Source organism: Gambusia affinis, linkage group LG01, assembly GCF_019740435.1.
Source record: "Gambusia affinis linkage group LG01, SWU_Gaff_1.0, whole genome shotgun sequence".
In the NCBI taxonomy this organism is placed as follows: domain Eukaryota; kingdom Metazoa; phylum Chordata; class Actinopteri; order Cyprinodontiformes; family Poeciliidae; genus Gambusia; species Gambusia affinis.
The window spans coordinates 32,285,135-32,307,808 of record NC_057868.1 but is presented as its reverse complement, the minus strand read 5'-3'; the positions used below and the strand labels follow the sequence as shown (position 1 = coordinate 32,307,808).

At 42.7% G+C, this 22,674-nt stretch overlaps 1 protein-coding gene across 4 annotated transcripts; it reads left to right on the top strand.

Annotated features, from left to right (window-relative positions):
- The first annotated feature begins 267 nt into the window (after positions 1-267).
- baz2a (bromodomain adjacent to zinc finger domain, 2A) lies at positions 268-22,425 on the top strand. 4 transcript variants are annotated; one of them, XM_044114132.1, is made up of 31 exons: positions 282-503; positions 1,506-1,623; positions 2,533-3,390; positions 5,043-5,522; positions 5,619-7,058; positions 7,691-7,957; positions 8,318-8,692; positions 8,782-8,842; positions 9,040-9,148; positions 9,420-9,521; positions 10,242-10,464; positions 10,559-10,620; positions 10,702-10,767; positions 10,851-11,237; positions 11,321-11,575; positions 11,664-11,878; positions 12,963-13,037; positions 13,155-13,329; positions 13,402-13,464; positions 13,547-13,691; positions 14,108-14,733; positions 14,816-15,140; positions 16,248-16,403; positions 16,505-16,665; positions 16,794-16,859; positions 17,532-17,815; positions 18,665-18,800; positions 19,162-19,308; positions 19,410-19,660; positions 19,776-19,919; positions 20,739-22,425. In XM_044114132.1, exons 2-31 carry the CDS (start codon positions 1,506-1,508, stop codon positions 20,896-20,898), a joined length of 7,932 nt encoding a protein of 2,643 aa, XP_043970067.1. In that variant the 5' UTR covers positions 282-503; the 3' UTR covers positions 20,899-22,425. The 4 variants fall into 4 exon arrangements, with proteins under 4 accessions (XP_043970049.1, XP_043970067.1, XP_043970039.1 ...); XM_044114114.1 differs by having other exon boundaries at positions 268-383; positions 5,043-7,058; XM_044114104.1 differs by having other exon boundaries at positions 5,043-7,058.
- The last annotated feature ends 249 nt before the right edge of the window (positions 22,426-22,674 follow it).

Sequence of the window (22,674 nt, the reverse complement as noted above, 5' to 3'; positions counted from 1 at the left end):
TTTAAATAGAAACTATTCAACAAAACAATTGTTGATTACTACGTGTGTTAGACGCTAGAAATAATTGTCAACTGTATTTTACTAATTTATTCTATAGTCACAATTATTTAACTCGCTGAGTCAAATAATGTTTTTTTTTTTTTTTTTTTTTTACTAAATGATGAATTAGTTTGTGCCGTTGGCTATAATTTAAATGGATTTGTTTTTTGTTTTTATTTTTTCTGCTTTGCGTGTATAAACGGGTCTTGAACTTTGTTGAAGTACTTTTACCGGATGTGTGCGCCTCATTGTTGGGACGTTAACGCGGCTCCAGCTTCACTCCGTTCTGTGATCATGGCTGCACCGGACCTCAACAGCCATGTTTGCTAATTTAAAACCCAAAGGTTAGGGAATAGTTGTTTATAATTTATCGCTGTGTCATCTTCACCCACGCTTACCCGTTAACACGGAGGGGGTTTAAAGCCGTCGGCGCCTCCGGAACCCAACGACTAAACAGAAAAAAGGTTGGCCTGTTTTGAGTGGAATATCGGTGAAACTTTGGATGGTGGCGGTGTTGGATGATGATGCTCTGCAGAAATTGTCTGTGTGCGTAAACAATGTAACTTCATCTGGCTGCTAGCTAACGTTAGCCCGTCATCAAAAGGGAGTACGGCTCTGTTTATTAATCCGCGAGTTTTGTGAGTTCGTTTTTATTTTTAACAAACCGGCTTGAATTTTTTGCATTCACCACGGGATAAACCAGCGTGGTTATGGTACCTGCTAACGTCGCAGCCTACTTACTCCGGATAAGGATGCTATTAGTTAGCTTTTTCTGTTAGCTTTGTTCTTTTGTGATGATGTAGCTAAATAACCTTGGGGGGTGCTAGGCTGATATTCTCTGTTATATATTCCGCGAATAAAAAGTAGCTGGGAACCCTTCGGACTCGCACTTTAATCTAACATTAAGGATAAAATGGCCAGCACAGCCGTCTGGCAGCGCTTTAAAGTAGTGGCTGGTTCATTTGAGGGCGCTAAGCTAACGCGGCGCCTGCTGTTGCAACGGCCTCGTTGAATTAGGAAATCAAGATCCCGGAGGACTATCGAAAACTGGTAAACAGCCACTGCTGTTGTCAACGGTTCTTTAAAATATCAATACATTATTAGTTTATCCCCTCGCCTCCCTCCACTGGCGCCCTGAACATGTTTCGTGCTTGTGTTTCTACCTGTAATGAACGTTTTTAATCTGTGCCCGTATTAGCAGCGCCTCATCAGCGGTAATGATGAGCTCCTACCGTAATATTTGGCTTGTCCATTACACTCGCTCGGGCCTGGCATCTGCTGCTGCTGGCTGCGACATTTTAACGGTTGCTGCCGTTGGTCCCAAAATGCTGTCACAAAATCATTTAACCAGGCTATCTGAAACAAAACAGAACTGGTTATTTGTGATTTCTTGAATTTTAATGGACCAACCACAGACCAGTGTTGTGATTCTATTTTATTTTGTTATTATTTTTTATTTCTTTTAGATGGACTCAAATAACCATTTCAACTATGGCACCTCAACAAACTCAGGACTGAAACTCTCCTCAGGGGATTCTCTTTATACTAACGGGTCCTCCATGAGTTTTCCTCAGCAGGGGAAGAGTGAGTATTACAGCCTTTAATGCACGTGTTTCAAACTCAAGGTCTGGGGGCCAAATCTGGTCTGCCATAAGATTCTATGTGGCCCTGTACACTCTAGAGGGTCACATAAAACTTTCAAGATACCATCTTGGCATTGTGTTAATCCACAAGCATATTTAGATAACTGTTGAGAGAAAGGCAAATTAGTATATATATTTTTTATTTTTTTGGGAAGCACCAATATAAAAAATTGGTCCAATATTTGATATACTGCTGAAATGGCTGATAACCATTATTTGCCTATACTGTATATATTTCATTGTTCTTTTGACACCTTCAAAAAAACAAACTTTGACACTACTTCAGTTAAGCTTCCCAGAATCCTGCAGTCCATTGCTATCACTGTCACATGACCAAATAAATACCACATGACCAACTCCTCCCCCTGCCCTCTGTAAAAACAAATGGGAATAAGATGGAAATGGATATCGGTTGCTGATATCGGCTCAGTTTTATTTATTGGGCCGATATTGATGTACATATAGACTGTGTAGAAAAGCTTATTTAGGGATAAGTGCTGCAAATTACACCAAAATAACCATGATGCAAGCATTGAACTGCAGTTTTATTCAGTTTTTATATGTTAATGTGTCTGTCTATATCAAATAAACCTAAATAAATAAATAAATGTTAAAAAAAAGACTAAAATCATCTGATATCGATGTTGACGTTAATATGGTGGATCCCTAATTTTTTTAATCTTGGTGCCGTTTGTATGTATTGTAAAATCTAGAACTTCTGGTTAATTAACTATAATGTGAAATAATGATCACAACACTGAATTAAACTCCTCTTAATTTATTTGTTTTTAGGAATAAACATGTCTTCCTGTTTGAGCAGTTTTTTTAAGCTGTTTCTGCTCTCTAACAGATCTGAATGGCGAAATGAATGTGAATGGCGTCACTACTGTACACGGGTCAAGCGTGTCTGGTTCCCACCCCCCGTCAGCTCCTTACCCGCACATGAGCGGCCACCACCAGGGTGCCGTTGGCTACGAATACCTGTGGGGGGGGCTCCCTCAGTATGGCCCTGGCATGGGCTCGTCATCAGGGCAGGGTGTCCACCAGAAGCAGCCGGCGCCTGGGATTCCACAGTCTCAGTCACAGCACCACTTCCAAAGCCATGGCCAGTACCAACTGAATGGCGGCGTGGAAGCGTCCCACCAGCCCCCCATCGCAAGCCAAACAAACGTCCCTCTAACAGGCAACAGCCAGTATTGGAACAGGAGCAACCCCACCCAACAGCAGATGAGTTATAATTCCCCCAGCATGTATGGGAGCTTCCAGAGTCAGTCTCATTCTGGCGTTACGCCTTCCCCACATCACCAGCAGCAGACCTTACAACCACCCCCCCATCAACCTTCTCAGCAGCCCCTCCTCTCCCACCATCAGCCTCACCATCACCACCAGCAGCAGCAGCAGCAGCAGCAGCATTACAGTATGATGACAAATGGGATGCCCTTCTACCAGCCCCCCCAGCAGCAGCTGCCACAGCAATCTCAATCCCAGACTCGCATGATGCCCCCAGCTGCCCAGAACTTCACCCCACCCCGCGGCAGCCCACAGCACCACAGCTTGGGCAGAGGGAGCAGCAGCAGTCCTCTGCCGGTGGGGATGTCGCCAACACCGGTTGTATCACCACCAATACAGGACAGTGGGTCACCCAAAGGTCTCAGCAGGGATCGCAGCCCCCACACTAGCAGTGCAGGGATGTCCTCTCCACTGCCAGGTGACTTTTTCTAATTATGATGGTATATTCTCGCTGCTTTCTCAGATCTTCATTTTGATATGTTGCACTGCTGCATGTTGTCATTGCCGCCTCAAGGTTGAAGACATTTTGTGTCTTTGATTTTGATGACAAGTCAAACTTTCCTAGTCTACAATCTATTTCCTCCTTCTAATGTCTGGACATGAGTCATGCTCGTCATATGTTTCTATTCCTGCTTTGCCATTACTGACATTGTCACCTCTGCTGAAAACGTGCACTTCCATGTTAACAGAAGCTATAATGGAAATGCAGTGATTTTGAAGTTAAAACGGGCTAAGTTGTAACTTTACTTGTGAGTCTATTGCATTATTAGGTTAGTTTCAGCTTTTAACAGTCAAGCATTGAGATAGTACGAACATATTGCCAGCAGGTGTCAGTGTTTTGCTTTTGGAAAATGTCATCCAGATTATTTGTTTTTGGGGAGAAGCCTTTTTATTTACAGGAGGCATGGGCGATGTGGACTTAAAGGTTTAACATAACATCTTGTGGTACTATTATGATAACAGTAAAAGTGACAATAAGAGCTATTTTTAGCTTTTTTTATGGTAACTGTGTAGTGCTACAAACATAACTACTTCTCTTGAGAAACATTTCCATTAATAATACTCTTCTTTAGAAAGTGTGATTTGTATCATTAAGTTGCAAAAACTAACTACATTTAGTAGTATTTTTAAATGTATCAATATACAGTGACACTCTCATTGAAAAAACATTGAAGAGAAAAAGTAAAAATAACAATCCTGATCATATGGGCATTTTTTTAGGGGTGTAAGTATCATTGATTAGAATTTATTGTGACAATGATAAATCAAAATTCTTATAAGAAATGTATCATGATAAACAATGTAATTTTTTACAGCAATATTTGGTTGTACATCTTATAAAGATGTGAAAAGCCTTCTGTAAAGGTTGAAAAATCATACTCTGAAATTTTAGAAAATTAACCATATGGTAAGAGATAATGAGAAGAGTTTTTCTTCTCCTATGATTACAAATATAAACATGTACAATTTGCTAATCTTCACTAATACCATCAAAAGACTAATTCGAAAATGTTCAACAACCAACCTCCCAAGGAGATTTGGTGATAAAAGGTGAAAATGCAGAAAAGCCCCTCATTCCCACTGTTGTATATGTTGTATATAGAATATATGGAAGACCTAAGACCTGCTTATGTTGGAAGGACCCTGGCAGCCTTGTAAAACTTCAAATTTTAAGACACCAGGACAGTCGTAATAAAAAGAGAAGTGGAGAAAAACAACTAAATTGGGTCATCATGTGATCTTCCACTTGAGGCACAAAGTCAAGCTTCTTTCATGGCTGTCTCGGTCCAAATACTTAAAACTTGTAGTACAAACCCGAGAAGAGTATGGAGCATAAGAGGCAAACAAGACTTTGACGTTTGTTAAACATTTTAGGAGACTAAGTGATGTCCTTTTCCCCCTCATTGAACAAATGTAACCAAGTTATAGGTTGAGGTTTTGTCTAAATCTTTCAACAAACTTGTCGGTGTCTGCATACTAGGATGTTGTTCATACTAAGATGAAGCACTAAATGTACATTTATAAATACTTTTGATTGAGTTTTGATATTTTAACTCTTTTCTCCTTTAGGGTTTTCACGGGAAGCTGTTAAGGAAGTTGATGCAAGCCACATTGGCGGAGAAAAACCACCAATTGTCCAGAGGTCACCAAAGACTGACAGCTACCAGCTTACACCTTCTGCTCCTCATGCGAGTCCTAAAAGCGATTATCGTCAATATTCCGATCAACCAGCAGCTCTGTATCCAGAAGTTACTGCCTCTGTCAGAGATGCAGTCGTTTCCTCACATCTCCAGCATGTAACCTCTCCACTTTCGGCATCAAGTTCAGGGGCCTTGATGTCTCATATGAAGACTTCGACTCCACCAGGGGTCTCTACTTCATCTGGATCTCCAACATCTGCCTCCGGACCTCCGGTAGTGTTATCCGGTGATGTGGACGTGCCCTTCCCTTCGTCTTCTGCTGCTTCTTCAAAAATTTCCTCACCTCCTATTGTAGCCCAAGGCCTGAGGTCTTCTACTTTGCGAGTGTCGGAAACATCTACCCTAGGATTCAAGCTTCTGCCACAGGGGCACTCTTCCTCTCTGATTCATTCAAACATGTCGAGTGAGAGCATGTCTGTTGGCACAGTTTCTTCGGGCCCTCTGGTCTCTTCTTCATCCGAGTTTTTAGTTGATCAAACCAAGTCTGTACTTCCTCCTACAGTCTCTACACCTACATGTGTTTCTCCTCCTGCCGTCGTCTCCATCACTTCTCAATCGGCAACAGTTTCATCTCCAGCGTTGCTGTTGTCTCACGGGTCCAAGCCAGTTTTGCCGCCATCTGTCGCCAATGCATTTGGAGGTCAGCATGACATACCTGCTCCCCCAAGGTTGATATCTGCTCCTTCATCTTTGAGTACAAATTCCTCATCTCCCAGTGTGACATCTTTGAAGATTCCAGCGTCTTCACCTTCAATGTTATCTGTCCCCAGTTTATCAGCGTCTGCAGGAGGAACCCCTTCAGTTGGCAGTAAACTTTCTGAACCAACTTCAGCAACATCCCAGTATCGCAAACACACTCCTCCAGCTGCCGACACAAGTCTTTCCACTGCTTTTGCAGCATTGACGCCACCAAAATTGGTGAAAGCGCCCTCTGTGACAGCCCAAACCGGCTCTCCAGTCCGACCTCCATTCACCCTACCTCTAACCACTCAAGCCTCCAGGACTGCACCTTTGTCCAACCCTCCTGCCTTGGTTTACATGCCTCCGCCGTTGGGGACGTCTTCTAAAGCTGTCGGAAACTCTGACTCTCCAAACCTCCCATCTTCTACTCTGATGTCAGAGCGTCATGCTCCCAGTGAGGAGAAGAGGGAAGTGGAAAATAAAAAGAACGGAAAACCAGAGGAGAGCCTATCCAAGCTGGATTCAGATCTAGTAAGGACTGAGTCTCACATGGTTGCGGTTGAAACCAAGAAGCCGGAAGACTACCAGTATAAATCTCCAACTGATCCGCCAGGAAAATTGTTACAAACGTCTGAACAAAATCCCCAAAACGCTTCAGATTTAGAGAAGCACGAAGTGAAGAGCAGCATCCTGTCAGACGCAGCAGACTCTCCTGTGGCGTCTACTCCAATCGGAAAGCCCCCGCATCTCATATGCACAAGGTTACAACATCAAACCAATGAAGAAGGCTTTGACAACTCCTCTGAAATTGCTTTTTACGACAAAGCAACATTTGACTCCCCCTCTAGACTCTGTGCCAGCTCCATCTTAGAAAAGACCTCTCATATCGATGGCGATTCCTCGTTTTTAGGTGATTCTACTCAGTTTGACGCCTCTCATCTGGACACCACGTCCTGTGCTGAGGAGAACCAGTCTGCTACGTTTGACAGCTCCGGAGAAGGCAGCTTCTCAGCGGAGGACTCCAGAGATGACACCAGGGAGTCGACCAGGGAGGAGGAAACCTCCGAGGTGGAGGCGACCAGAAACAGCAGCCAGGTTACAGAAGGTTCAATGCTGGAGTCGTCTTTAGATACAACCAGTCAGACCGGAGACGCTGCTGCTGACTCGAGCCACGTGAACAACTCGTCTCAGCCAGTTTCTCAAGGTACATTGAAACATTTCTGAATTTTCTGTGTAAAAGTTGTAGCAGTACAACCAAAAATGTTTTCTGCGCAAACATTTGACACCAATTTTGTTTAGTTTCAGTGTGCTGAGGGTGGATTTAATATCTATAACAAGTTTTAAAAGTAACTGGCTTCAAACGATGCTACCGATCTATCTTCTCTTTCTATATTGATTTTTAAGAAAGGCTAGTTTCATTCTACATGTTTTCTTCTTTCATAAGAGGAGTAATTTGTTCAAAAATCTGGAAATAAAAATAAATTTCAGTTTAAATTAAAGGTTCATAATTAAACATTTTATGTTGTGCATATTTAGAAAAAATATTTTGCAGCTCTAGGAAAGTTTAATTTTGTGTCTTGGATGGAAAAGTTTGCTTTAGTCTCATCGGTTGCTTTGTCCACCACTCCGGTTCTTTTTTTTCTGTTGTTCATATATTTAAAATCCTTAGATTTTTGCTGTAAATTCAAAGTGAACATTTCTATTCATACTTTGAAAATTGCTGTTAAAAAGACAAAAATCTGACATAAAAATGTGTAGGAACACTATATCTCCAATATACTTGGATGCTGTTGTTAAGTGAATTTTGTAAACAGTTTGATTTTGTTTTTGTCTCAGATTCTGAAGGAGACTGGGAACCGAGTGGACATGATGCACCAGACTCGGCTGGACACATTAAGAGCAGCGCTGATGACACAACAACCCCGAGTTTCACAGTGAGAGAGGACAACTTTGTCGCCTTTAGTACGCCGGCAGAAAGTGCCGCTGTGCATCCTCTCCAACCGGTAACCGTGCCGACCGGCGAAGCTGCAGGAGATCTTCTGAAGACCACAAGCAAACGACGCAGACCTCGAACTCCAAAGACAGTGCTGGTTACCACTGCAGGTATTCCATGTTCTGATTTTCTCGTCAAAGATACCATCAGATTTCCTTTTACCAAGTTAACCCTGTCTGGGAAAAAAGGTGAAATTAATTAGGTCATTGTTTGAAAGTGTGCATAAAAATGTGTAATTTGTGAAATATAAAATAAAACATGAAAAATACAAATTTTATTAAAGTACCTTTTTTAATAATTCAAACTGAAACTTTTTTGTTTTAATTTTTACTAATAAAAATAATGGAGCTGATATAAGTTAGCTTCTTGCAGACCTTGAGGTCACCTACAGCATCCTGTTTATTAATTTATGGAATATGCAAAAATGGTAAATGTTGACAATGCTATAAAAAACGTTTTGTTTCCTTAAGCTCCTGAGGAGAACTTGCGAAAGCCTCGGGTTCGAACACCCAAAGCGCAGAAGATGAAGACCGATGAAGAGGGAGGGATGAAAGAGATAGGAGCCGTGGGCAGAAAGAGGAAGAAAATGCTCAAGGTTAATGTTAAAGAAACGATGGAGGTGTCCGTGGAGGCTGGCTCTCTCGCACAGGAGGTCGATCCAATAACGGCTGCAATTAACGCCGTTCTGGCCAACGCTTCCGCCCTGAGCACAGCAGTGCAGAAACCCAAGAAGATGAAGCGGGTCAGAAAACAGGACCAGGACGGAAGCGCGGTGGGAGCTCAGAAACGAGATGCAGAGACGACTGCTGATGATGCTGATGAAAACGATGACAGCTCCACTGCAGGTAATGAAGCAAGTTCACAGATTTGTAGGTATTGTATCAGGTGGCTCGGTTCCAAGTTTGGTTCTGATTGGGCTCTCTGCCTTAAACAGGCGAATCGAACAGAAGACGGGTGGCAACAGAAGAGCAGGTCCAGTTCCCACTTCAACACGGGTAGCGATCCAATTTTTACAGAAGTTTCCTTTAAATCCTAGGATAAGTTGGAAAATCTGAGTTGTTTTATGGAGTTGTTTAAGTAAACATTATGTAGTAAACATTACCTGTTTGTTGCATTAAAAATGTCTTATGAGTAGAAACTGTTTCCTAAATGACGCTACTCCAAATTTACACCAAGCTCTCTTAATTTTCAGGTGGAAAAGGGAGATTCGTGTGAAGAAAATGGATAACCGCATGAAAGGGGAAACTTGGTATTACACTCCATGTGGAAGGAGGATGAAGCAGTTTCCAGAAATTATCAAGGTGACTTTTGCTGTTTTTAAAGCGCATGTGTTTTTAAAAACATATGCGCTTTCCTGGTCTTAAAAAACTAAAATCATCTGAATATAAATATTATTGTTCCCTTGTTCTTAACATTCCCATGTACAGTATTATTATAAGAGATGTGAAAACATTATCTAAAAAAATTCTGTAACAAAATCCCTCTGGGGTCTTAATTCTGCATCTGTTTTTCCCTAGTGGCCTTTATTTTCCACTTTCTTCTTTATTGACAAACCTTATCATTCTCTCTCAGTACCTCAAGAAACACTCGGATGGCGTGGTCTCCAGAGAACACTTCAGCTTCAGCCCACGCATGCCTGTTGGAGACTTTTATGAAGAAAGAGAAACTTCAGAGGTAAAACTTTTGTTTTCTTTTTTGGGTTATATCATACCTTGCAAAAGTATTTAAATCTCTTGAGCTTTTTCAATTCTCTCTCATTTTATTGGATCTTTATGTGATGGACCAATGCGAAGCAGAACATAATTGTGAACTAGAATAAAAATGATTATAAGAAAAAGTCTATGGTGCAGCGTTCATTTCCATTCTGTCCCTTTTTGATATCCCTAAATACAACCAGTAGAACCAGCTACCTGCTGTTGTCACCTCAGGAGTAAGTCAAGTCCGCCTTTGTGTAAATTAATCTCTGTATCAATGCAGCTTTTCTGTGAAGGCAAATAACAAAGACTAAAAACTGAGGCAGAGGTTTTCTGCTAAAGAGCAAGGATTCAAAACATGCAACCAAAGCCATGATGAAATGACTTGGATCAAAGCTTAAGTCATGTTAGAATGGCCCAGTCAAAGTCCAGACCTGTTTAACCAAAAATCTGTGGAAAGATTTGAACGTAAATCGGACAAAAGTTGAGCTAGTCTGTGAACAAAACGTATGTTTTTGTTAATCTTTAGCATAAATGCAGCCCTCACTGTGTTCTTTCAGTAAATTGGCATTCTTTTGAGTCTGTATACTCAGGATCTGACACAAAATTTGTTTATTAATCGACTATTGAAAAAATCGATTAATCCGATTTGAGCCCTAAAATGAGCAGTCAAAATAACATGGTTGTGTATGTGCCACAGGGTGTGAAGTGGGTCCTGCTAGCTAACGAGGAGGTTCCATCGATGATCATGGCCATCACCGGTCGGCGTGGTCGACCTCCGAATCCAGACAAAGAGAAACCTCGCCGGATTGGAGCCCCAAAGGCAGGACAAGCCCGTCGCCCGGGTAGACCTCCTAAATTCAACGCCGTCGACCTTCTCAGCAAAGTTGACGCCAAGCTGCTAAATCGTCTGGAGGCTAAGGGTGAGCGAGTTTTTGTGTTTGGCTCGTAGAAAACAATTATGCAAGTCGTTCAAAAGAGAGCAGACGTGACTTTCTGGTGTTTCTGCATTTCCAGAAGCTCTCACCGAGGAGGAAAAGGAGAAACTAGCAAAAATCAAAAAGAAAATGAAAAGAAAGGTATGACCTCCTAGCTGCTTTCACAGTTGGCTCGTTAAACCGTTCAGATCTCATTATTCTGTTTCTGCTGCTCTGTCGCAGGCACGAATGAAGAGAAGGGAGGATTTAAAGATTAAGAAGATGAAAGAGGAGAAAAAGAAAGCCAAGGTAACACTAAATAATATTTTGCCCTCTTGTCACGAGCGTCACTTCAGCTTCCCGTCAATATTTTCTGTTGTTCTGGCTTGTAGCTCGAGCAAGATGCCAAACTTCTGGAAGGGACTGCTGAGCCGTCGGATCCAGCTGCTCCACAGCTCACGCAGTCAGAACCTGCTCCCGAACCCAAAAAGCCCGGCCGCAGGAGAGCAGCCAAAGTTGAAGCCGCCGCACCCGCCCAGCAGCCGTCTGAGGAGAAGGTGGTCCAGAGCAACAGGGTGACCAGCGCCCGGAGCAAAGCCAAGGCCTTAGCTAAAGCCCAGGCGGAGGCAGAGGCAGCAGCGCAGGCCGCTCTGGCGGCGAAGAGGGCGGCGGAGCGGAGAGCGCAGGCACAGAGACGCCTGGAGGAACGCAAGAGGCAACAGCTGATCGCAGAGGAGCTGAAGAAGCCCACAGAAGATATGTGTCTCACTGATCACAAAGTGAGTTTCCACTGAGCCCGGTTTAGCTGAACTCTTTGAATCTTTTGAGTTTTTAAACACTTTTAAAACTCTACGTCCTCCAGCCTCTGCCGGAGCTGAGCCGTATTCCCGGTTTGGTTCTTTCTGGAACGTCGTTCGCGCATTGCCTGGCGGTGGTCGAGTTCTTGCATGGCTACGGAAAGATAATTGGCATCAATGTGCCGAAGGACATTCCCAGCCTCTCTACCCTGCAGGAGGGTCTGCTCGGTCTGGGCGACAGCCAGGGGGAAGTCCAGGACCTCCTTATAAAGCTGATGGAGTCGGTGCTTCAAGATCCAGGCCTTCCGTCCTACTACCAGGTGAGTAAACTACTTCAAGACAAGCATTTTCAACACATGAACAAGCACCAACATGTTTTAATTCATATACTCTAATCCCAATTTATAGTCTGTGAAGATACTTGGGGAGAAGTTGGTTGATTTGGAGCTGACCCGCAACACAGTCTCAGAAGTTCTCCGTATCTATTTGGAGTCTCATGGCTACGAGACGGAAGTGTGCAACACGCTGAGGACCAAAACGTTTCACATCCTTCCTCCCGACACCAAGGCAGCCATCCTGGGTTTCCTGGTGGAGGAGCTGAACAGCAGCAACATTGTGACGAGGTCAGGCCTGCGCAACTTCCTGCTCTAATAACACCCAACACAAGTTCAGTTCCTTTCCTCCCTGGCCTGGTGTTATGTTAGCTTTAAGGTTTTAATAATTCACCTCAACTCATACTGTTTTTTTTTCTATATTTTAAAAATAAGAAATATATTTACAAGTTTGAATTTATTGTGGGTTTTCTCTAATCCACTACATGCACCCCATAAAACATTTGGTAAAATGTCCTTTAGGAACTTACCAAGAAGCTGCAAGCTTTTTGTAGTCATCAACAAGTTTATTAACATAATTCTGACTGAATATTGGACCACTTATCAGAACTGGAAGAGGTAATTTAGCTTTAAAAGTAGTTTAACAGGTCCATGCTTTGTGAAGGCCATACCAGAAGTTTAATATTATTCTGCTTCAACCACATCCTCATCTCGCCCTATTAACAGCCTACGTCCTGGGGCTGCGATTACTACTAAATACATCTTGTATTAATTAGCACTATCTACTCTTCACATATTTTGTTTGTCGCTGTGGTTTCTTGGTTCTCTTTTATTTTTTTCTCTCTCTTTCTGAAGGAGTAGAAGCAGACTTCTATGATGTTTGCTTGTATTTTGTTGTTTTTCTTTCTCTCCTGTGATCTTATTTCTTTCTTTTCTTTTAACATTTTACTCCACCTCAGCCTATTTTTTTTTTCTTTTTCTTTTTCACTTCGAATGCATTTGGAGCATTATAGTGAAAGCTGTAATGGTCCACTTAGGAAAGTAAGTTGAATATTTATAGACTTTGAAACAGAAATCCATAGCAGGAATCCAACCAGTTGAGATGCAAACCAGGATTTCTGGTCAAATATGAAACCAGAATTATGATGGAACCTTGAAGGCTTCAAAAATGTCGACTTGATAAATGACATTTGACCACATACTAATGAGCCTTCTTATTATATTCAAGTTCAAATTTATATTTTTGATCTTGTGTGGATTAGAGAAAATCCATAATGAAATTAAAGGAAAAGCTGAGAATTAGATTGTGGATGCAGATCGTGGATGTTTGTATTAGTTTTTTTGATCATAACATGGCTGACTCTGTGTGTTTCAGTGACATTGACAACACGTTGGAGAACATGGCAACATACAGGAAGAATAAATGGATTATTGAGAGAAAACTTCGCAAGTATGATCACTTCTCTCTCTCCCCCCATTTTATTCTTAAAAAGTGGAGTCCTCTGATTTTACCAGATGTCCATTAAAAACTAAATTATGTCGCTGATGTTTGGATTGTCCCCGTCAGACTGAAGTCGGTGCTGGCGCGTCGCACCGGACGCTCTGAGGAGGAGCTGTGCTTCGAGGAGAGGCGGCGCAGCGCCAGAGTCGCCGAGGAGGAGAACTTCAGTCTGGAGGAGAGCGGTTTGGTCCTGGAGAGAGGAAGCAGGCGCGCACGCAAAGAAGAACCCAAACTCAGCGATGTGCGTATCTGCTCTTGTGTTTAAGAGTTAAACCTCAGCCGCCATTGTTATCCAGTTTGTTTTTTGTTACAGAGTGAGAGCCCCACCACTGCCAGCATTCCAGAGCTTGAAAGGCAAATAGATAAGCTAACTAAGGTAAGCCTAATACAGCTCAGACACGGCTTCTTTTGTTTTGGAAAAGACTAAATCAAATTTTCTTTTTCTTCCTCCTCTGCAGCGTCAAGCGTTTTTCCGTAAAAAGCTGCTCCAGTCGTCTCATTCCATGCGGGTCGTCATGCTGGGTCAGGACCGGTACCGCCGCAGATACTTGGCCCTTCCTCACCTCGGAGGAGTTCTGGTTGAAGGACCCGAGGAGCTGCTGAGTGAGTTTGAGGCTCCGCTGTGCCTTTAAGATTTAACTCTTGTTTTCTTAATGCGGTCTGTGCACCCTTAAAAACTTTGAAAAAGCCCTGAATTCATGCATCTAAAATTAAGACCTTAAGTCTCTTCAATTCATTAGAAAAAAGTAATTTGGCTGTAAATAATTAGGTCACAGGTCTTAAATTTTGTCTCGGAACGAATCTCATATATTATATTTGTATTTTTTTCTCATGTCAAGTATAAGTTTGAGTCACATGCAGACTTTGTATTCTAGCTAGCTAGTTAGCTTTTTTGTGCTTATCATCATGGATGAATTTGTACATTTCTTTGGCAATGCAGGTCTTAAATTTCATTCATATTTGCCTTCAAATCTTAGAAAGTCTTAAATTTCTTTACTTTTTACACCTTCATCTTGCAGCTTCAGCAGAAGTCTTTGTTGCTGAGGTTCCTGTCACATTCCTGAAAAAGGAGCCCAAAGTCGAAGAGATCCCAGTGCCAACCTCTCCACCCGCTCCCGCTTCACCCTCTGCTCCGTCCTCTGCCACGCCGAGCCAACCTCAGACCGCCTCTGTGGAAGACGACCCGCTTCCCGGCACCGCGTCCCTCATGAGCACACAGAGGGGCCGTGGTCGCCCCCGGAAAATCAAGCCGGAAGTCGAGCTGCACCTCCGCACGGCGAAGATCCGCCGGCGGCGTCGGAGCAGCGTCAGGTCTGTGGGAGAGGAGGGGCCGGGGTCGCCCAACAGCGGCCTGCTGGACCTCACTCAGGCGGCATTCAAGAGCTGGCTGAGCCAGTCGCAGGACGTCATGACCAACGGTGGCGGCCCCGGGGCAGCGGGGGATGCTCCTGAAGGCGGCCGCTCAGAGGAGAGCGTCAAAGAGCTGGCAGAGAAACACGGACAATGGTTCAACCTTCTCCCCAAGCAGCCGTGTGATGATAACTCTCTGACCGAGCCCCAAACGCTGGCGTCACCAGGTTCCCCCCCCAAACTCCTCCCTCAGATCCCGAGTGCACTGCCTGCGCTTGCTGCTCCGCTCATGGAGGTTCGCCACTGCTGCTCAAACACTTACTAAAGCAGCTAATACTCTGAGCCGATATTAAAACCAAACCCTCTCTCCTCTTTAGCATGACCAGCTCCTGCCTACTTTGACTCCTGCTGACCCCGTGACCCCAGCAGCACCTCAGGATGGTCCCCCCACCGATCTGGCTCCTGCTGCTCCACCCACAGCATCTCCGCCTCCGCCATCTGCCATCGCTCCTCCTCCAGCTGCTCCAATTACTCCTGGACGGCCCAATCGGAGGCGTAGGCGGGGCAGCAGAGGCAGCAGTCCGGCCCGCAGGGGGCCCCGCGGCGCAGCGGCCAAACGCCGCGGCCGCCCGCCAAACGCCGTGTTCCAGGAACTGGAGCAGCAATACTTCACACAACTGGTGGTGAAGCCCATACCAGCATGTATGTTGGGGCTTTTGTTGTTTGTTTTATGCAAAATAACGTGGCTGTTGAATAGTTTGTCAAATGTTAAATATACAAGCTGCTTCAAAAGTACAAACACTTTGAATGTTATGACATTATTACTTTAGTGTTTTCCATAGGACTCTTAGCCAACTTTATTTACATAGCACCTTTTAGGCGATGGCAATTGGAAGTGCTTAATCATAGAAGTTAAGATAAAATGCATCAAAACAGATTTAGATTAAACAGATTTAAAAAAATAAAATAAATTAAAAACTAGGATTAAGAGTAGGCAACAGCAAATAAAAAATAAAAAATCTTGTTTTAATAGAACAGGTGAGAGGACAGAACTGTTTAGTTCTGTGTTGGTTTGATTCAGGTGATATTAAAGGTCTTAATGCTTTATAGCAGGGGTCCCCAAGGTCGGTCCTGGAGGGCCGGCCTCCTGCATGTTTTAGTTCTCTCTCTGGTTTAATGCACCTGGATCAAATGATGGCTTGTTAGAAGGCCTAAGAAGAACATTGACATGCTGAAGAGGTTGTTACTACCCCCAGGGAGAGAACTAAAACATGCAGGGTGCCGGCCCTCCAGGACCGACTTTGGGGACCCCTGGTTTATAGCATTGAAGAAGCTCAGATATGTAGTATTTTTTACTTTTACCTGTAAGTACTTTGTAAACCATTAGTGAGATTTTAAACTGTATTTTATGAGATAGACCAACACTAATAAGTCAAAAAATGTAGAGTTGAAGGAGAAGACTGCATGTTTTCTATACTTGTTGTATTGTCTTACAAATGCAAATGTGAAAAGTGTGGGGGCGTGCTCCGGTGGCGTAGAGGGTAGTTTGGAGGCCTTCAGTCCTCGACGCGGCCGTCGCGGGTTCGATTCCCGGACCCGACGACATTTGCCGCATGTCTTCCCCCCTCTCCTTCCCCCTTTCCTGTCAGCCCACTGTTGTATAAGGGACACTAGAGCCCACAAAAAGACCCCCTGGTGGGGGAAAAAAAAAAGTGTGGAATGAATTTCTGCTCAGTCTAGCAGGGGATTTCCTTTCTGAAATCCCCTTTAATTGCTGTTGTGTGATGTGTTTTCTGATTTGCTTTCCAGCTATGGTGCGAGGATGGTGGTGGATCAAGGATCCAGAGGAACTGTACATCACGCTGCAGGCGCTCCACCCACGCGGCATCCGAGAGAAAGTTCTCCACAAGCATTTGGCCAAACACATGGAGAGCTTAGCTGAGATGTGCACCAAACCCATAAACGGTGAGACCACCATCCTGTCCGCCTTTCCCTAGTTTTCCCCCTGCACACCTGTTGCTATGTCGTTGTGTAATCCTCTCGCCTCACATGCCCTCTCTGCGTAGATCCACTGTTTGAGCTGAAGACGGAGGACAAAGACGTGCTGCTGGAGGCGCTGCAGCAGCCCTGGCAGGTGCAGGAGAAAGCGATGGAAGTGGATGTCAGCGCCCTCCAGTGGGTGGAGGACCTGGAGCAGAGAGTCATCGCTGCTGATCTACATTTAAAGGTTTAAGAAAAACTGAGATTCACTTTTTAAAATGGTTCATAAATGTGTTGAGATTTCTAAAAACACAAAATGAAATAATTGTGTGAAAGTGTTGATGTGTTTTAGTAACCGTATTGTTTTTCTTTAAGGCTCTTCCTCAGGGTGCTCTGAACGAAGCTGAAAACAGCACAGAAACACCAGTCACTGAATTTCAGGTGAGCTCTCAAATGTTCAGCCAAAATAACTTACCGTATTTATACCAGGGTTTCTGTGGGTGTCTGAAATCCTTAAAAATGCTTGAATTTCAATAAGGTGTTTTCAAGGTTTGGGAAGTGCTTGATTTCTGTATAAAGTCCTTGAAAGTGCTTGATATTCTATCTGCAAAGTTCTGTAATAAAGTTCAGATAAGCTTTTAGGACAAAATACTCCTTACAGAAAGTCGAGTTATTATTTATATTGCGTTTAAGCCTTTACCTTAACACAAAGCAATTTGTTCAATGTAATGAATATTTACTGTTCCTAAAGGCTTGATGAGTTATTGATCTGTGTAACTGAAATTAAGGTGTTCTTATATTTTGTTCATTAGTTATTGAAATTGAATTAAATTTGTCTTTTGTTCTCACACCAGACAAGGGTACAGGGAGTGTATGAAAATAAATTTTCAAAACATACAATGTTGTTATATTTTAGTGTATATTGTCCCTGCTGTGTAGAAAATTATCTCTTTAACGGTAATAAAAAAATAGCAGTGAATTGAAAGGTTTTTTGTGTGTTTTTTTTTTTTTTTTTTTTTTAAGTTAATCTGTATCGTTTTCATCTCCAAAGTGCTGGAAACTTTCCTTGGAAAATGCTTGATAAAGTGCTGTGAATGTTTCCTCTCCTTCCAGCCTTACACCATCCCAGACCCAGACTCCACCCGTGACGACCTGCAGTACTACGAGCACGACGCGGACCCCCGCGACGACTGGATCGTGCGGACCAAGAAGGAGTGGTCCGGTTTGCCCCGCATCGCCACGCACCCGCTGGACCTGGCTGTGCTGCGACTCGCCAACCTGGAGAGGAACATCGAGAGGCGCTACCTGAAGGAGCCGCTCTGGAACCCGTCGGAAGTGATGCGCCTCGCGCCGCTCACGCCGACACCCGGAGAGGAGCTCTCACTAGACGTGTTCAGGTGGGGAGGAGCGGTTCAAGATGACAGAAGAGTTTAGAGGCATGTGTAAACAATCAATAGGAATAAACGTGATGAATTAATTCTTTTAATTGTTTATTTAGAGCAGGCAAAAGGTAAAAACAGGGAAAAAAAAAATAAAACAAATCATCATGTTCCCTGGCATGCAAGATCGAAGGAGATCGAAGATTCAAGATCTTGTGATTTCATGCCCCTAGTTCCTAATAGTCAGTGTATTTAGTAATCAATTAATCAATAAAGTAAACATGGTTAAAAAAAAGGCCTTTTTCTTAAAGAACAACATGTCAACACTGTACAAAAAATACACACATTTTATATTTAAGATAAAAAAAGTCTTGCCTGTAAATCTGCTTTACCCAAAACTCCTCAAATGACAATTTCAGCATTATTCTTAAAAAAAAATAAAATAACAAAAATCCTATTAAACACCTTTTTTGCTATTCAATTATTGATCAGTAAATTACAAGAAAATCAATAGATCACCCCTTCACCGTATTTGGAAAGCAGAAATGTCTGAGCTTTTCATATGTTCATGTTAGGCTGTTTATTTTAAGCTGCAGTACATGCTTTGTTACAAATCATCAAATGGGCACTAAAGGAATGCCATATAATTTCATTTTAGATGAAAAATGTTGATTTTAAAAAAGAAATGTATCTTTTTTTTAGTATTTCTGATATTGCATAAAATAAGCTTAAGTTGTTAAATGAAAAATCTGCAGAATGGACCTTTTTTTTTTTTTTTTTTTTTTTTTTTTATCTGTCACCAATATAATCATTAGTTTCAGCCTGACGGACGTGTTGTAACTAATTTGTGGCCGTTTTCTGCTTCAGTCTGGAGAGTGAGATCACGTCTCGACTGCGGACGTGGCGACAGGCTCTGGATCGCTGCCGCAGTGCGCCACAGCTCTGCCTCTGTGTGTTTCAGCTGGAGAAGGCCATCGCCTGGGAGAGATCGGTCACCAAAGTGGTGAGAAGTCGTGTTTTATTGTGACAGATTAAGACAATGGAGGCATTTAGGTTGATGGAAACTTGATTCATTCAACTGGTGAAGAAAATCATGTGGTAACCCAGGTCTCTTCTGACTTTCCTTGTAACTGTGCATTAAAGGTTCAGGTTTGTGGAGAGTATGAGGAATAATTGTCCTAACAGAAATAGTCTTAAAAAATATATATACAAGTTTCTTTGCATTTTATAGCTGTGTATTACATCTTGTTGGTCTATGACCTGGATTTTTAACAAAATGCTCTCAGTCTGTGATTAAATGTGAATATTTTAGCAGATTATCTAGCAGATTATTATCACTCTAAGCTTTTTTTGTTTTTGTGTAGACCTGCCAGGTGTGCAGGAAGGGGGACAACGACGAGTGCCTGCTGCTGTGTGACGGCTGCGATCGCGGTTGCCACATGTACTGCCTGAAGCCCAAAATCACCCAGGTTCCAGAAGGAGATTGGTTTTGTCCAACCTGTGTCCCTAAGGTGATTTGGAAACAGAAAATGTCCTTCCTTTTCTACATCCAGCCATATTGTCTAGTTTCTAACATGTTGGATTTTTATTTATTTATTTATTTTTGTTTAAGATGGAAGGCGAGTTGCTGAGCTCGTCCAAAAAGCGCACCAGGGTGAAGAAGAGGAGGTATGAAGAGGACAGCAGTGAGGACGAGACCACAAAAAGACGCAGCGGCGGCATGACAACGCGGCATAAGGAGACCCCTGCGCCTTCATCTTCTTCGTCTACCCGTTACTCTGGAGACGGAGGCGGCAGCAGCAGCAGCAGCAGCAAACGCCGGCGCATAATGACACGCAACCAACCTGACCTCACCTTCTGCGAGTGAGTCACTGTTCAGTCCAGCTAGATTCCTCAAACATTATTCCAGTTCTTCTTTTAGATTTTAAAATGATGTTGATGATGCAAGTTGGTGATTGTCGGCTCAAATTCCCGCCAGGATCATTCTGATGGAGATGGAGGCTCATGCAGACGCCTGGCCGTTCCTGGAGCCCGTCAACCCCCGACTGGTGCCGGGCTACCGCCGCATCATCAAGAACCCCATGGACTTCCTCACCATGAGAGAGAGACTGCTGCAGGGAGCGTAAGAGAAGGAACTCTTTCACACACAGGACTTCATTACAGTTCAAAAGTTCAAATTTAAGGGAAAAAATTCCCATAATGCTCCATTTGCTTTTAAACTAATTAATCTGTTAATCCAGGGGGATAATCTACGACTTCTATAAAGATATGTATATAAATATTTTTTTCCTGAAATTATTGGCGCCAATGATAATAATGTTTCTTTGTCATTGCTTCCTTTTTCTAAATCAGGAAGTGGTAAAATATTTCAATAAAAAAGGGACACACCTTTATTAAAGCTGCTAAAACATCCATTGATGCATATCCCTTGAATATAAATATAGAAATTTATTTGACATAATGTATTTTTTTTGTGGCGTTAACATCCTCAATCCTGGAAGAATCAGCCATTTTTAATGCTTATTGAGGAAAACTAAAATATACTGGTGCATCTAACTGAAATAATAGTTTTTTAAAAAACAAACTTTGAATCAGGTGAAGCTAAAATTGTGCAACATGGAGTTTTTTGTCTGAAATGCAAAATGTACATATTTTTTGTACTGTTTTGACTTGATTACTGCTTTTATTGTGTTGATCTTTCAACCAATTGCCTTTTTTGAATCTGTATCCTCCAGTTAACGATTAATCGACAAACTAAGTTATTTGACGATCATTTCATCACTTTTAAACTGATTGTTTCATCCCTACATGATCATATTCTAACTGAAATGTGCCAGAGTATGTAGCTCTTCCAAAATGATATTAATCTTTGAACATGAAGGATTTGCTTGCAACTCTTCCTGGTTCACGCCTCACCCTTATCTCTTCTTCTCCTCTCCAGTTACTGCAGCTGCGATGAGTTTGCGGCCGACGCTCAGCTGGTCTTCAACAACTGCGAGCTGTTCAACGAGGACACGTCGGAGGTGGGCATGGCGGGTCACTCCATGAGGCGCTTCTTCGAGAGCCGCTGGGCGGAGTTCTACTCCAACAAGGACAAATAGGAGCCTGCCAGGATCGGCCTCAGGGTGGCGCTGTGGACTGTTGCTGCACTCTCCAGTGCTGCGAAGACTGGCTGGAGTCCTGCTCCGGCCTCCTGTATTATCTCATGTATAGGTATATATGTATAGGTTTTGGCTCTTTGTCTGTTATCGTTTCCTGGGCAGGTCGAATCTTTTTCTACCGCCGTTCCCCCGTCTCTCCACCTCTGCCCCTCTTCTCGTGTTCCTCCGGTCGCGTCCCATCAGGCCGCTCGGCCGGCTCCACACTCGCACTGAAGGTCAGAGTGTGACCTTGTCACCCTATCCCGGACCTGCTCGGCGCCGCCCGACGACTGAACGCACCTAGACTCTTCTGAGCATTTCTTACCTGTTGTTTGGAAATGTAATGTAACGTGGTCTTATGCCTAGGAGTAATTTTTTTCAATGGCTCACTATATTTTTATTATATATTCTATATATAAATATATATAAAGATTACAATAGCTGGGATTATTTAATAGCAATAGCTCGTAGTGAATGTGTACAGGCGACCCAATAGAGATGTTTAGACATTTTATGAAAAAAAAAAAAAAATGGCCAGTGAAACTTAAAGGAATCTGTTGTTGGACTGTCACCAGTAGATGTTGTATAACCTCCACTTAAAGTCACACACACATACACGCACGCATGCACGCCCACACACACTCGACACCAGTGTATACGTAATTTTACCCACAACCTCACCTGCTGCTCTCGTAGGAAACACTCAGAAGCTGGAGGGTTTTTAGATTCGGTCAGTTGTAGATTCGTAGACGTCGCTGCGAAGAGCAAAACGTTCTGCGAACAAGAAGCGTTCTCGCACCTGTAAATAGGCTGTGCTGATTGGACACTAGGAGGAAGTTTTTGCTGTTGGCAGTTGCAGGTTTTAGGAGCGTCTGTGCATGTTTTACACATCCAATCCGCAGCTGCAAGCCCTGCTCTGGAGCAGGGTTTAAATTAAATCTCACATTTTGTTTTTAGCTCATTATAGACCGGATAAAAAAAAATAAAAAGATTTAAAGCAGACTGAAGTTTCATTTTAAAGAGTAGAATATCTCAAGAGTTGATTTTTGACATACTGGGCGCTTTTCTGCCTTCTTCCTCTGTCTTGCATTCCTTTTCATTGATTTATTATTGTTATTCCTTTTTGGGGGCCAACGTATGACGCTGCACGCTTGGTTTGCCACGAAGGTGACAGGATGACTCCACAGTCTGGGTTTATTTAAACTTGCTCCTTACACTGAACTTTTTTTTTTTTTTCCTTTTTTCTTTTTTCAGAAAATGTATTTAAAAAAAAAAAAAAAAAAGACATGACAACCAAATGTGGTGTTAAGTGAATTTTTAATAATGTACAGTTTTGGTGACTTTAAATTTGATTCTTTATATTTTTAGGACCAATTCATCATTTTTAAGAGGAGGTATTACAGGACTCTGTTGTATTAAGGTGATGTAACACGTGTGCATCTGTAGAATGTACTGTGAGTTGAATAAAAACACATCTTGTAGAGAGGAGTTGTTCTGCTGCTGTTTCTTTGGTTCTTTTTTTTACTTTAATTCTATTCAGATACCAGAAACCAAATGTAAATAAAGATAAAATAAGAATGCAGGTTTTAGCTGTTTGGCAGCCATGATTGTGTCCAAACAAGAATTTTAACTTTGATTTCAAACCTTCACACACTTCATTTTTCTCAAAAAGGGAAAATACTTACAATGGTTCTAGTATTTTTGTCCAATACGAAAAACCAGAAATGGAACAACAGT

Excerpts from the sequence above, each read along its gene's own strand:
- baz2a (XM_044114114.1), top strand. The coding sequence starts at position 1,506 with ATGGACTCAAATAACCATTTCAACTATGGCACCTCAACAAACTCAGGA. Across the intron at positions 16,860-17,531 it reads CACCAGTCACTGAATTTCAG|CCTTACACCATCCCAGACCC; the intron begins GTGAGCTCTCAA and ends CTCTCCTTCCAG. Across the intron at positions 17,816-18,664 it reads CTCTCACTAGACGTGTTCAG|TCTGGAGAGTGAGATCACGT; the intron begins GTGGGGAGGAGC and ends TTTCTGCTTCAG.